This window comes from Plecotus auritus (genome assembly GCF_963455305.1).
Source record: "Plecotus auritus genome assembly, chromosome: 6".
In the NCBI taxonomy this organism is placed as follows: domain Eukaryota; kingdom Metazoa; phylum Chordata; class Mammalia; order Chiroptera; family Vespertilionidae; genus Plecotus; species Plecotus auritus.
This window is the reverse complement of record NC_137773.1, coordinates 151,218,401-151,232,856: the sequence shown is the minus strand read 5'-3', so window position 1 is coordinate 151,232,856 and position 14,456 is coordinate 151,218,401. Positions and strand designations below refer to the sequence as shown.

General features: G+C 39.9%; 1 protein-coding gene and 1 long non-coding RNA gene across 6 annotated transcripts in view; one reads left to right on the top strand and one right to left on the bottom strand.

Moving 5' to 3' along the window:
- Nucleotides 1–1,574, bottom strand: part of NPHP3 (nephrocystin 3) — a 39,021-nt gene extending 37,447 nt beyond the window's left edge. For all 5 annotated transcript variants that reach the window (XR_013960812.1, XR_013960813.1, XR_013960814.1 and 2 more), the window contains exon 1: nt 1,176–1,574. Coding sequence is in view for 2 of the 5 variants with exons in the window: in XM_080672198.1 (XP_080528324.1) it covers nt 1,176–1,571 (396 nt within the window). In the remaining 3 variants the exon portion in view is untranslated. The remainder of the gene's footprint in view (nt 1–1,175) is intronic.
- A 503-nt stretch (nt 1,575–2,077) lies between these two features.
- LOC308249996 overlaps nt 2,078–14,456 on the top strand; it is a 135,251-nt gene continuing 122,872 nt past the window's right edge. Inside the window, exons 1-2 of the long non-coding RNA XR_013960815.1 lie at nt 2,078–2,139; nt 6,806–6,906. This is a non-coding gene — a long non-coding RNA (uncharacterized lncRNA). The remainder of the gene's footprint in view (nt 2,140–6,805; nt 6,907–14,456) is intronic.

Sequence of the window (14,456 nt, the reverse complement as noted above, 5' to 3'; positions counted from 1 at the left end):
GATAAATATGAATCCCCATAAAATGGTGCTGATTATATAACAGCTAATGTAGGGTGGGTGGGTTAACTAGCATGCCTAGCCTAGAAGGAAGAATGCTTCTATCTTTTAGAAAACTCAGTCTGAGGTATTTGTTCGATTCCCAGCGTGATGCACCCAGAAACACTTGGGCTGCCTAGAAGTCTCTTCCATAGTAAAGAAAAAGAGAACAAACGAACCACAACTCTCAAAGGGGCCCCAAACCAATGGCACAAAGTCTCACAACTCTGTTCACAGAAAAGTAACCTTATGCTTTATATACATTTTTAATAAGTTAAATAGATCTGCTACAGAGTGGGCAGGCAATTCTTTTTTTTTTTTTTTTTAGTAAATTGAATGGATTAAGGCAGTGGTCAGCATTAGTCAACAGAGCCAAATAGCAACAGTACGATTGAAATTTCTTTTGAGAGCCAAATTTTTTAAACTTAAACTTCTTATAATGCCACTTCTTCATAATAGACTCCCCCAGGCTGTGGTATTTTGTGGAAGAGCCACACTCAAGGGGCCAAAGAGCCGCATGTGGCTCGCGAGCCTCAGTTTGCCGACCATGGGATTAAGGGCATTTGACTACACCTCAACCACAGCAGTTAAGATGATGAAAATCAGGGGCTTCCAGAAAATCCACTTCAGGGTCATTAAAACCCAAGAGCAATGGAACTTCACAAAGAAACGGAGACATAGCACCCCACCTTGGAGGTAGGTAAAATTTTAGGGGGGATGGGGAGTTAAAAACTCCTGGGAAAGTTTTGATGAGTTGCTTCAACAGATGTCTTTTGTGTGTATGTGTGCCCTGTGTGAACCTACTTCCCTAGAGCCCCATGGAGATTGGCATTTGACACTTTCAGGCTAACCGCTTCAAGGCTACTGAATGAATGAACTAGAAATAGAAAAGGGGTGGCACTAGTTAAGGAATCAGTTTAGATAGCAAGAGAATATGTCCCTTCAAATTGAAATGCACAGGAGTTTCTGCTCAACTTTCAAAAGTAGTTGGTTTGGAGAGGAGACAGGATGGGCAACGAACGAGGTCCAGAGTCCAGCCTGGCAGTGTCTCCGGGCGGCTCGCGGCCATGGCAGGCCGCCCGGGCCTCACTTTCCCGGGTGTCCTGGCCGCCCTCGTTGGGCGCCAGGCTCGGCGTTACCTGCAGCTCGGCCCGCAGCCGCTTGTTCTCCGTGTCCAGCTTGGCCTCCCGGCGGCCCATGGACAGCAACTCCTGGTTCTTGCTGACCCGGAAGATCTCATACTCCTTCTTCAGCCGCTCGTACTCAGCCACCGCGTACTCCAGCTCGGGCACCGACGAGCCGGTGGACTTGAAGCTGGCCCCCAGCAGCCCACCGCCGCCCGCCCCGCGGGGCAGCGACCCGGGCCCGGCCCCCGCGGCCACCGCTCCCGCGCCCCGGCGGAACGAGCTGCGCAGCAGGCGGGCCTTGGGTTTCACCTCCACCGGGATCTCGCAGGCCTCGCCTCCGCCCACCCCGTATGTGTCCTCGATTACCTCCCCGCCCGCGGGGCTCACGAGCGATGAGGCGGTCCCCATGGCGCTCGCAGACCTCCGGACCCAGGTACCGGGAGGGGGCGGAACGGAGCGAGCAGGGCGGGACCGATGAGCTGGACAGGCGGGGCAGCAGGAAGGGACGGGGTGGGGCGAGGGGCGGGGCGAGCGGGATGGGGCGGGGCATCGAGACGGGGCGGGGCAGAGCGGTAGAATAGTAGGTGCGGGGCGAATGGCGAGGGACGGATTGGGCGGGGCATAGGGCGGGGCGGGGCGTCAGCTGCGCGGGTGAGCGCGCGCAGGGCTGTGCACCGCTGCCACCACCTGGCTCGAGGCTTCCTCAGGGGCGCAGACCTCCCAGTGAGCACTGGCCTCAGCTCCCAGTTTCTCCGTCTCCGAGTTGCTGTTTGTGCCCGGCGGCCGCCCCTGACCCAGCGCTCCCCTCTGAAGGCAATTAGGAAATTGAGGACTTTATTGAGCGCCGGCTACGTGCTTCTCACCGCCTGCCTCTCAGTATGCAAGCAATTGATTTGACCAGAAAGGCATAGTACCAGCAAAGAAAAAGCTTTTAGGTTTTACAGCACGAGACCACCAGGAACAGTCCTTAGACGAGGTGAGGTTTTTTTGTTTGTTTGTTTTTTTTTTTGGACTTTTTTTGCAACAACTGACACTGGATGGAGACTGCACATCAGGGAAACTGTGGAGACCCTCACCAAATAAAGGGGGAGGGGAGTAGAGTATTATAGTATAGAGGGGAAGGGTGAGGTTTATGTGATATAAAGAAGGAAAAGAGAGGTGGGGGACTGTTTTAGATTTTAAATTCAGAGAAAGGGTAGCGTTGGCATCTTCTCTCTTACTCTATCTTGTGTTCTTGCCCCTCTGCCTTCTAACTCCTTGTAACTTCTCTGGGTTCGGAGCCCTGGGAGAGAGGACAGAGGAGAGGGCAGGAAAGGCTCCGATTTGACTGACACTGCTGTGGGCTGGACTCCAGGTAAACTTTTAAAGCTGCCCCTTTTCTTTTAGATGGTTTTATAAGTTCTTCAAAGATCTCTCTCCCCCTCATAAATGCATATCTTTAATCCTCAATTCCCTCGACCCAAACCAATAATATATTTTTATTGATTTCAGAGAGGAAGGGAGAGGGAGATAGAGATAGAAACATCAATGATGAGAATCATCCATTGGCTGCCTCCTGCACACCACCCACCAGGGGGTTGAGGCTGCATCCTGAGCATGTGCCTAGAAGGGGAATCCAAACATGACCTCCAGGTTCTTAGGTCAACACCAAACCATTGAGCCACACTGCCAGGCACCAATGATACTTTTAAGCATCCTCTCTACTGATGTTTGTTCATCCCTCCAGGGTATCCCTTGAAAAACCCAGGATCACCCACCCAACCTGTTCATTTCCCCGGTGTCCCACATCTGATCCACAGGTGTTACAGGCCAGGTTTCCTGGGAAGCAGACTCTGAGATGGACATAACCATGCAAGATGTTTGTTAGGGAATGCCTTTGGGGTCAACACCTATGGAAAAGGAGGGAAAGAAGCAAAATTAGACAGCTGGACTAGTTGAGCTCTGCTGCAGTCTTAATGGAGACCGCAGCCAATCTGGGAGTTCAGAGATGAGATTGCCCTGTAGAGTTGTCCTAAATTGGGGTGGGGGATGCGACTTTATACCCTCATACCAACTAGGTATTAGTTCTTTTCAGCCAAAACAATCCATGTGGAGAATGACCATTGAAGGCTGCTTGCTGTCATCACTTCCAGTGGCTAGAGGAACAAGTCTTTCAGTCATCGCAACATCTACAATAGTAAACACAATCTTTGCCCCAAAGAACTCTGGGGATGCAGGCTAATTCTAACTCCCTCCATCAAAGTAGCTAGTCTTCTTTCTCTTACCCTTTAAGGGTTTCTGCAGGAAGGAATCAAATACCAGGCCATTATGTTCTTCAAAGTCCAGGAGAAAGACATTAGGTTCTTCTGGTAGTTTCCTGGGATAAAGGGAAGCATTCCCACTATCACGGTTTCTCAAGAATTCTTTCTTTTATAAAGTCCTTTCAGGTCTCTGACTTCCAAGTCTTGTACCTTCAATGTGGATTATTCCACTAGGTTTCTGGTCACCTCCTTTGAAAATTCTGCATCTTAGTCTCGTACCTCTTTTGGAATGTGCCTCAGCTGAAGACTTCCATTATGATATTTGTATAAATAAGTCAACTGCAAACTAATAACAAACAAACTATACTAACTCCCCATAGTTTGTGGAGTAAATTCAGACTCTGTAGCCTGGGACCGGGTGCCTCAAAGCAATGAATCTCTCCTTTTTCCACCTCTCATCTATCTGGCAACATCCCTGTACCCACCTCCATCCTAGTCAGGCTGATTTTCTTCTCTTCCTCAAACCAGCATGGTTTCTATTTCCTTTCAGTACTCTCTGCCAACCCTCACTGTTTTCAAAGTCCAGCTTCTTTATCTAAGTAACTTTTCCTGGATAATCATATCTTTCAAGAGTTTACCACATCAACATTTTATTTCAACAATCCTCACCTACTATCTGCAAAACACTGTGCTTAAAACTGTTTTCCTGACCTTGTTTTTCATTAATTGTGTTTGCATTCTATCAATCTTGGTTTTGTGGTAGTTGCTATGCCCGAAGAGGTTAGGAATAGGCATTCTAGGCTATCGTCCCAGTTGAGCCCAGCCTTCCAGCCAAGGCACATGGAGTGAAGCCGTCTTGGACTCTTCACACCAGCCTATTCACGAGTTCTTTACAACTTAAGTGATGTCAGTTGACACTACAGGGAGAGCAGAAGAATCACCCAGCCAACCCCCACCCAAATTCCTGACGCACAAAATCATGGGACATAATAAAATTGTTGGTTAGGCCACTGATTTTGGGGGTAATTTCTTCTCACAGCTGGAACAAAGGAAAAAATTTCCTTAGATTTGGTCAGGATAGCTTGTAAAATTAATAAATAAGGCAGCCTCCTTGTAAAAAATGTGATTTGTAAAGTAAATATTATTTGCATAGGTTAGTGTATGTGTGGTTCTCAGACTATGAATCTTAGAATCACTTGGGACAGTTGTTAAAAATTGAAATCCACTGAATTTTATTTTCTGAGACTGGAGCTTGCAAATTTGCATGTTTAGTTAACTCCCAGATGGTACTTATGTAATTGAAGACATCAGAACCACTGAAGTATGATGCTGTATTAGGAGGATATGAACACCGAATCTTAAAGGTAGATTTGCAATAGTCCTTTCCCATGAACTTTTATACCTGCTTTTCCTTTAGGTATAAAAAGCATTTGTTTGTCAGGAAACACCATAATTAGGGCTAGATTAGGACATTAGGAATGATGTAATTCCTTGCTACTCAAAATTTGGTCCACAGATAGCAGCATCGGCGTCACCTTAAAGTTGATTAGGAATCAGATTCTCAGGTGCCATCATGGACCCACTGAATCACAAAGTGCAGATTTAAAATATCCCCAGGTAATTTGAATATACCTTGAAATTTAAGAGACATTGCTGTAGAACAATGATTCATAACCTTGGCTGCACATTACAATCACTTGGAGAACTTAAAAAAATACTGTTGCTTAAGCCTATCTTTGGACCATTAGATCAGATTCTCCAGGAGTGGAGATCTGGCCATCATTATTTTTTTAAAGCTCCTCAGATGATTTTAATCAATAGGGAGAAAATCAATTTTAGAGACAGGAATGGCACCACAAATGACCAAAATATCCCAGAGAAAATGTATCACCTAGGGATAAATGAGCATTATCTAATTGGTAATGCTATATGGAGAAATACATAGTCTTCAGAAGGAAAGGAATTTTTATGGAAGGAGGGGTTCCAATTCTGATTAGAATTGTTAACCTTGCCCTAGGCTGTTTAGTGCTTTTCAGTTCTACCAAATGAACTCTGATTCCTAAAGTCTGTGAGTATGACTGATTTCAGGAATTACGTAATTAACAATGGGGAACATCTAATCTGATTAAGCATCTGTGATTTAACGTTTCTACCACTAGGGAGCAGTGTAACTTAGGAAAATTAATTTGACTGGTAAATTGTGTATATTGTATATGGAATGGGCAAAAGTAGGTTTATAGTTGTGAGTACATGAAAGTTTATTATTTATTCATTGTTGTATTGTTTATTTGTATTAAAACTGTAAATCTACTTTTCCCCACCTCTTTATAGAAAAGATTCACCTTCTCGTCAAGATGAAGACTATCTGCAAAGAATTCAGTTCGTGTTGTTGTTTTCAGTAGTGATCATCTAGATTGCTTTACTTAGTTTCCTTCACAAGTAACAACATGACTCTGGAAATTAGTCATGAAACAGATGAGAGCAGGAGCCTACAATTTTTTTTTTTTTTAAATAAAGGACCAGATAGTAAATATTTTACTTTTTGTGGGCCATATGGTCAGTTTCTGTCTCCATTACTTGACACTGTGCCATTATAGAATGAAAACAGTGATACATAAATGAATAGACATGTCTGCATTCTAATTAAACTTTATTTATAATGATGGGATGGGAAAAGAAAAACAATTTTTATATTTCAAAAATGTCTCAACTCAAACAACTTCTTAAAAAGCAAAACAAACAAAGAAACAAACAAACAAACAGGTTTGCTGAACCCTGAACTAGAGGGGTCGTTTTTGAAAATAGATAATTTTCAGGAGTACTTGGGGAGCTTGTTGAATATTTAGAGTCTTGGACTGCACATCAAATCTACTGAAGTAAAATATCTGTGGATGGGGCCCAGACATCTGCATTTTTAAAGTCCCCACATTGATTCTAAAGCAAATACTAATTTAGTAACCATTATGCCAAAATAAAATTAACTGCCCCTTTTAAGGAACTTCAAGGTCCTCCTTGGCCTATTATAATATTTTCAGTATCTGAGTATCTATCCATGGTATAAAAGATGTAACTGTAAAGCTTAGGCTCAGCTTGTCTCCATAGGTACCCTCCAAGCCCATCAATGAAGGTCTCATTCCTATGTAAATGTTTATGTTAAGCCACTGTTTTGGGAGTTGTCTTGTACCACAGCGCATCCTAATCTGTCCTGACTAATACAGGGACATACTGAATTAGTTTGAATGGAGAAGGGGAGAAGATGAAATGGTACAAAGAGAAGGAGGAGTTTAGAGAGATGGAGGAATGTTGTGCAGTATCTCCCCAAAATATTCCACATCTTCAATAAATGCACAACTTCACAAAATTTGCTGTGATTGGATTTTTAATTTCTTTTTCTTTTTGCAGATATTGGTGAAGGGGAGGAGTTTATGGCCGAGGCACTCGAGTACACAGGTGAAGAACCAAAGGCAACAAACACACAGGGATACAGTGAGGAAGGAAGTTGGGTAAGAATATTTTAAATATGAAGTGTCCATTCCTCATGAAGTGTTCTTTAAAGATAGGGTTTCCTTGGTATGTTTCACCTTGGACTAAGTAAATGTATATATATTTAGAAAGCCATGCTTTATTTATTTATTTTTTATGTTTCTTTATTGATTTCAGAGAGAAGGAGAGAGAGATAGAAACATCAATGATGAGAGAGAATCATTAATCGGCTGCCTCCTGCACGCCCCCTACTGGGATCGAGCTCGCAACCCAGGCATGTGCCCTTGGCCAGAATCGAACCTGGGACCCTTCAGTCCACAGGCCGACGCTGTATCCACTGAGCCAAGCCGGCTAGGGCAGAAAGCCATGCTTTAAAAAGAGCTGCAATGGGTTTGGGTAAGAATGTGATAGCATATACAGTATATTTACTTGTGGTCCTAAAGCATACTGCATATTTTGGACATTTGTTTAACAAATAAGGCAGTTTTAATTTTCTGGGGCAGAGGTAGCCTCTGGAATGCAAGAAGCCATTTATTTCTTGCTTGCTGAGGAATGTCCTTTTGTTTCTCAAGTTCAGAGCTCTTCTCTTCCCTCCACTGACATTCATTTGTGAAGCTGACTGTGACCTTAATTTCTTCTGTGGAATCACCCATTCCAAGTCTGGTAGCAAGTGTCCACTTCAGGGTGTCATTAGTGACTGTCACTTCTTACTCACATGGTAGGAAGTGGGCAAGGAGCCAGATTGAATCAGCTCCCACGGAGGAGAACGAAGTCTTCTTCACTACTGTATACATTTGAGAATGTATGTGCTTTTCTGACTTAAGTCAAACACCGAGGAGAAAATTAGCTGAGATCTGTAGTTAAGGAAAAAAAAAACAAACCTATATCTCTTCACAAATGAAATATGGATAAATGGCAGGTTTTAACTTTCAGAGTTTAAAACATAGAGGAGTTTTTCTTTTAGATAAAATGTGTTCATGGTTATAAAATTTTACTAATTTTTATTATAACACTAATAGTTTTTATATACAAGTTATAGTCTCAATCCATAAGTGAGTTGTGTTCCATTGACTAAATTAGTAATCTAACATTTAGATTTCTGACATGAAGCATATTTTCTCAAGAAACAATGTTAGGCAAGGTGGTTATTGTTTCTGTTCAGCATACAGAGTACTATTTATGCTAAGTTCAGAATAAAACCAATTTAAACCCCATTATAGTATGTATTCTATGGAACCATGCATTTAGCATATTCACTCAAATTATTTAGGAATATATCCATCCTTGGATTGTGAAATCTTAGATATTACTTCTGCTCATGTTTGTGACCTGCTGGACACCAGGAAGGGGATATCTATAGCCCAGCCAGTGTGGCTCAGTGATTGAGCATCATATGAACCAGGAGGTCACGGTTTGATTCCTGGTTAGGGCACATGCCCAGGTTGTGGGGTCGACCCCTAATGGGGGGTGTGCAGGAGGCAGCAATCAATGATTCTCTCTCATCATTGATGTTTTTATCTCTCTCTCTGTCTCCCTTTCTCTCTGAAATAAATAAAAATACTTTTTTTTTTTAAAAAAAGAGGATATCTACAGAAGGAAATAAATAGTAGAACAGAAATAAATGAAATGGAGAATAGAAAAACAATAGAAAAGATCAACAAAGCTAAGGTGTTGTGTTTTTTTTAATAAGATAAAAAAAATCAACAGACCTTTAGCTAGAAAAAAACAAGACTCAAAGAAAAGAGGGAGCCCTCTCCCGGTTTGGCTCAGTGGATAGAGTGTCGGGCTGGGAACCAAAGGGTCCCAGGTTCGATCTTGGTCAAGGGCACATACGTTGGTTGCAGGCTCCTTGGGCCCTGGCCCTGGTCGGAGGCAACCAATCAATGTGTTTCTCTCACATTGATATTTCTCTCTGTCTTTCCCTCTCTTCCACTCTTCCTAAAAATCAATGGAAAAATATCCTTGGGTGCGGATTTACAAAAAACACAAACAACAACAACAACAAAAAGAAAACAGGGAAAAAGCTCTTTGACATTGATTTGGCAGTGATTTTTTTTGGGATATGACAGCAAAAGCATATGCAACAAAAGTAAAAATAAACAAGTGGGATTATATCAAATTAAAAAGCTTTAATATAGCAAAAACAACCAACTAACAAACAAACAACAAAATAATCAACAAAATGAAAAAGACTGGGAGAAAATATTTGCAAAGCTTGTATCAAATAAGGGCTTAGTAATATCCAAAATATATAAGAAACTTGTATAACTTGTATAACTTGTATAGCAAAAAAACAAACAAATAACCAATTAAAAATGGGCACAGAACTTAAATAGACATTTTCCCAAAGAAGACCTACAAATGGCCAACAGGTACATGAAAAGGTATTCAACATCACTAATTACCAGGGAAATACATATCAAAACCACAATATCACCTCACACGTTTTAGAATGGCTCTTATCAAACAGAAAAAAAGATAATAGGTGTTGGTGACAGTGTAGAGAAAAGGGAAATCTTTGGTGGGAATGTAAATTTGTACAACTGTTAGTGATTTTTCTTTCTTTCTTTTTTTTAAGAGAGAAAGGAAGGGAGAGGGAGAGATAGAGAAAAACATCAGTTGCCTCTCATACCTGCCCCAACCGGGATTGAACCCTCAACCTGAGTTTGTGCCCGGACCGCGAATCAAATCGACCAGTTAGATGATGCTCAACCAACTGAGCCACATCAACTGTTCTTTTTCTTAGTGTTGTCTTTTGATGAGCACAAGTTTTATATTTTGATGAAATCTAATTTTCTTCTATGATTACCACTCCCTACATTCTGCCTAAGAATTCTTTGTCCATTCTCAGGTTATAAAAACCATCTATGTTTTCTGTTAAAGGCTTTATGGTTTTATGTTTATATCTGTGATCTATCAAATAATTACATACTTGAGGTCTCACTGTGTATACAACTTTGTAACTTGCTCCCCTATTTTACCAACATTTTCATATGTCACTGAAAATATTTTATGAATAATAGGGGCTGTATAACTTTCTATGCTATGGATGTGCCATAATTTATTTAACTATTTCTTTATTTTTAACATTTAGGTTGTTCTCTCTTTTTAAAAAATATTTTTATTTTTATTGATTTTTAAGAGAGAGAAGAAGGGAGAGGGAGAAAGAGAGAAAAACATCGATGTGAGAGTGAAACATCACTTGTCTGCCTCCTGCACATCCCCCACCAGGGATAGTGCCCACAACCCAGGCATGTGCCCTGACCCGAATCAAACCTGCAACCTTTAGATGCATGGGGCGATACCCAACCTACTGAGCTGTACCAGCCAGGGCTCTCATTTATTCTATGTAGATAATATCTGCAGTAAAAAAACCTTTTTTTTTTTTTGGCATAAACATGTGCATTTTAGATTATCTCTTTTGGTGCATTCCTGGAAGGGGAATTACTGGGTTCAACAGTATGGAACTTCTTTAAGACTCTGAATATACATTATATTCCTAAATTGCTTTCTAGAAGAGAATGTGACAATGTAAATTCTCCCTCTAATGGTTTAGCTATCTCATCATATTACCCTTTATAAATGCTTTTTTTCATTTGACATGTTAAAGAAGATATTTCTTTATCTTGCAGTGTCAATTTGTATTTTTTATTATTAATGAGATTGAACTTCAAAATAGTTTTATTAAATTTTTTTTCCTCATTATTGAATAGTCAGTTGATGTACTCTGCTCACTTGTTCATGACTTACCTATAGGGGTTCTACCTTCATTTCATATTAGTTTGGTCCAGAAATATGTATATTAAAGATAGTATTCTTTTGTTTTATTTTATACTCATAAAATTGTCAGTGTTTGCTCGTGATTTTTAAAATAAATTTTAGAGAGAGGAAGGGGAGAGAGAGAGAAATATTTGTTGTTCCACTTATGTGTTTACTGGTTGGTTCTGGTATGTGCCCTGATGAGGGAATTGCGCCTGAAACTTGGCATATCAGGATGACAATTTAGCCAACTGAGCTACCTGGCCAGGGCTGCTTATGATTTTTGATGCTGTTAGTAGTTCTAGTAAAATTTTTGTCAGTGCTATAAAGATGTTTATAAATATACCAATTATGAAATTTCAGAGGCAGGGAGAAATAGTAGTGGTGAGCTAAGCATAATGGCTTTCTCTGGGATGGTAAAGTAGGGATTTTCATCTTTGACCTGCTCTGAGGTACTATGTATTCATAAGTAGGTTCTATGTTATCCTCTGCCTGTTTCCCCATGAATAAGATACAGCTAACCCTGCATACCTGTGGATAAATAATAAAAATGTATGTGACTCCTGGATGTGCTTATAAGCTATTTTAGCTTACATATCATGTGCTAGGTACAGACCTTCTTTTCCTTATTTTCATAGATTTGTAGGAGATAAAAAATGTAATAAAAATGCATGTGTCATTTTACTTTAATGATAAAAGTAAATTTATTATATTCAAGATAATTCCCTAAAAGAAAAGGTAGGTCATTGGAAGCAGATTCAATTGCCATTGTATGTAATGCCCAAGGAAAACTGAGGAAGAAAGAGAAGTCTTAATTAATGAAGAGGATGCATTCTAAAGATACCTTTTACTATCAGACACAGCTATGCTTTCTGAAACCTTACCAGAGAAAGCTACTCCTGTTGGTAGTTAATACCAGAATTAACTAATATCCGTTATGAGCTCAAACAATCATGCTTTTATCAAATCGCCTCCTTTAGATTATGAAACTGTAGACTCATAGAGTTGTCGGCCTGGAAGATTGGAAGACTATCTGGTCTAGTTTGTTGTGAAAACAGAGACCCAAAGAATTTTAATATTTTCTCAAAAACTAACATTTCCTGAAAACTAATGCTGAGGTCCAGACCAGGCCTGAAATCTCTTACCTTCTACTCTGGAGTTTTTTCATAACCCTACATTGAGTAAAGGAAATGAGTAAGTATAGCATAGCTACCTCAAAATGAAAACTAGGCATTTGTACTTTTTTTTTTTTAGCATAAAATGCATTAGTCCAAGAGCAATGTTCAAAAGCAATGACTTTATTGTGTTTCTAATACACAAGAAAGAAACCACCAACTCTAGCATGTGGAACATTGTGTCTTTAAAAGAGGTGTAAATTATGATGCTCAGAGTTTGTCATTTACTTATATGAGGATTCTGCTTTGCAAGGCTTTCTACCAGATGTCAGAAAACAACATTTTTGGAGATATTTTCCATTTGCTACTTAAGAAAAAATATATACTATCTGTTGCTAACTATCTTCAGCTTATTTGTGAAAAAATGAATTATCATAGAACAAGGTAAACAAAGCCATAAAAAGCATTGCTCAGAACGGTCAGGGATGCATACATCTTTTAAATCAGAAGGGAAGCTCACTGCTGCATTTTAACCCAGTGCTTTGTTATGGCAAACTAAGTCAGTCATTGAAATGATGAATTTAAGAAACACACCATTTTAGAGTTACAGTGATAAACATACTATGTACACTCGTGTTAACTACTGTGGAGTGTGACGAATGGGACCATGCCACTGAACTTTGTGGAATAAACTCATTTCTGTAGGCTGTGTAGAAAGCTTGTCATTACCTAGATTTATTTTAAGTTAGATGGACTGTTATTTGGACAAAATATAGTTCTAGTAATTATCATTAAAAAATGACCCAACTAAATGCTATTTATTGTTACTTCCTCTGAAAACATATTTTATCCATAGATTAGTGTCCGCATAGACATGTTGGAAGATAAAGGAATCTAAAGCTTTTTGAGAATCTTTCTGAAAATTATTCAGGAAGTAAAATATTAAATACAGGATTTTAAAATTATAGTCAATATATTTAACTCAGCGAGCCTAGCTTAGTTGAGTTGCCCATTTATTTTCCATCACATTCTCCTACAAAACATTAAAATACTCTAATTACTTTCTCACAGAATAAACCACAGTGCCATACTGGCAATTACCATTTATATTTTATTGAATTAAGTGTCTATTGTTTGATTTTTGAAAACTTGGACCAATAAGTATTTGTGCAGTTATTGTAAATGAGTTGGTGTAGGCCAGTGGTCGGCAAACTCGTTAGTCAACAGAGCGGCAAACCGCGGCTGGTGAGCCGCATGTGGCTCACGAGCCGCAGTTTGCCGACCACTGGTGTAGGCTTTTTACTATGAACCCATTCCAGAGGTGAATAAACTCAGCTGTGGAGGGAGAGTATCTATGAGTTCTTTAGGAAGTTGAAAGGGCCAATGGCAGAGTGCTCAACATTTAGAATTCATCTCTGGCACCAGGTCCAGAGCTCCCTCTATGACCTCATACTAAGAATGAGTTACATCTGTAGAAGCATTAGGCAAAGGTAAAACTTGGTGACTTCACTTTGTCACATTTTTCTTAATAAAAGTAGAAATAGAGATGTTAAATAACTAAATTTACGAAACAGTTCTTTTTTTGGGAGTTAAGTCAGCAGGAAACTATTATACTTTCCCCTTTCTAGGTCAAGAGATAAATATTCCAAGAGTGCTCAGGGGATTCTGAAGTATATATCACAGCTCCCAAAAAAGAATTATAAAATCAGAAATATGATTGCTTAACTAATGATGAGAGTGAAGAAATGCAGAGTCTATTCTAAAATTCTAGTGCATTGCCAGTCTAGCTCTGACATTAACTTGACATGTGTGTCAGTTTAGTAGAGAGGATGCCACGGAATTATTTTTTGGCAACATGCTGTATGATGCTTAGAGAAAAGAATGATGTTGACTGTGTCAAGAGCAGCGTCAAGGGTCTTGCGGGCACAGAGGAGTGGAGTGGAATGAGGACACACATGTTCTACAGGGATAAAGATGATCCCTGATGAATATTGAAGTCATGTGACCTCTCCATGGTAAATACTTTGCAAATTTTGCCCCTGAATGGGGCTATTTGTTAAATCAGGAAAGACAAAACTTCCAAACATGAGACTGCTTAAGAATTAAACTAAAACTCCAGTGAGACATAGAAACGTAAACAGGATGACAGCGATCATTCAGAGTGGTGACCATCACCCAATTTCCTGATGATTATGTCTATTTTATGTTGAACTTTAGATTGTGCCTCTTGAAACTCAGCAACCAGGAAAGACCACTCCACTGGAACCAACTCATTATTTCCAGAACATTAATCAGAGACTAAGTCAACATTTATTCCCAGCAAACTATTAATTGATATTTCCTACAGGGTTATTTTGAATTATAATTATATGAGTGAGAGAAATGGAACTCTTTATTTGGGATGGAAAGGATGATGTATTAATCAGCATCTTGTTTGTTCTGTAGTGATTTCCTTCTGCCAGTAGTTTAGGTCACCTTGAATATGTGGGCATGGGAAAGCCAAACCCTCAGCAACTCTTCTAAAATCAATCAACAATGAACAATTTAGTTTGTTCATGTATTAATTGTTCCATTTCAGACTAATGTTTTATTTAACCAAGGTTATTACTCTTAATGGATATGACCTTGAGCAATTTGTTTAACGCTTCTAAGCTTCAGTAGTTTATCAGAATTATAAAAAGCATGATAAATGGGAA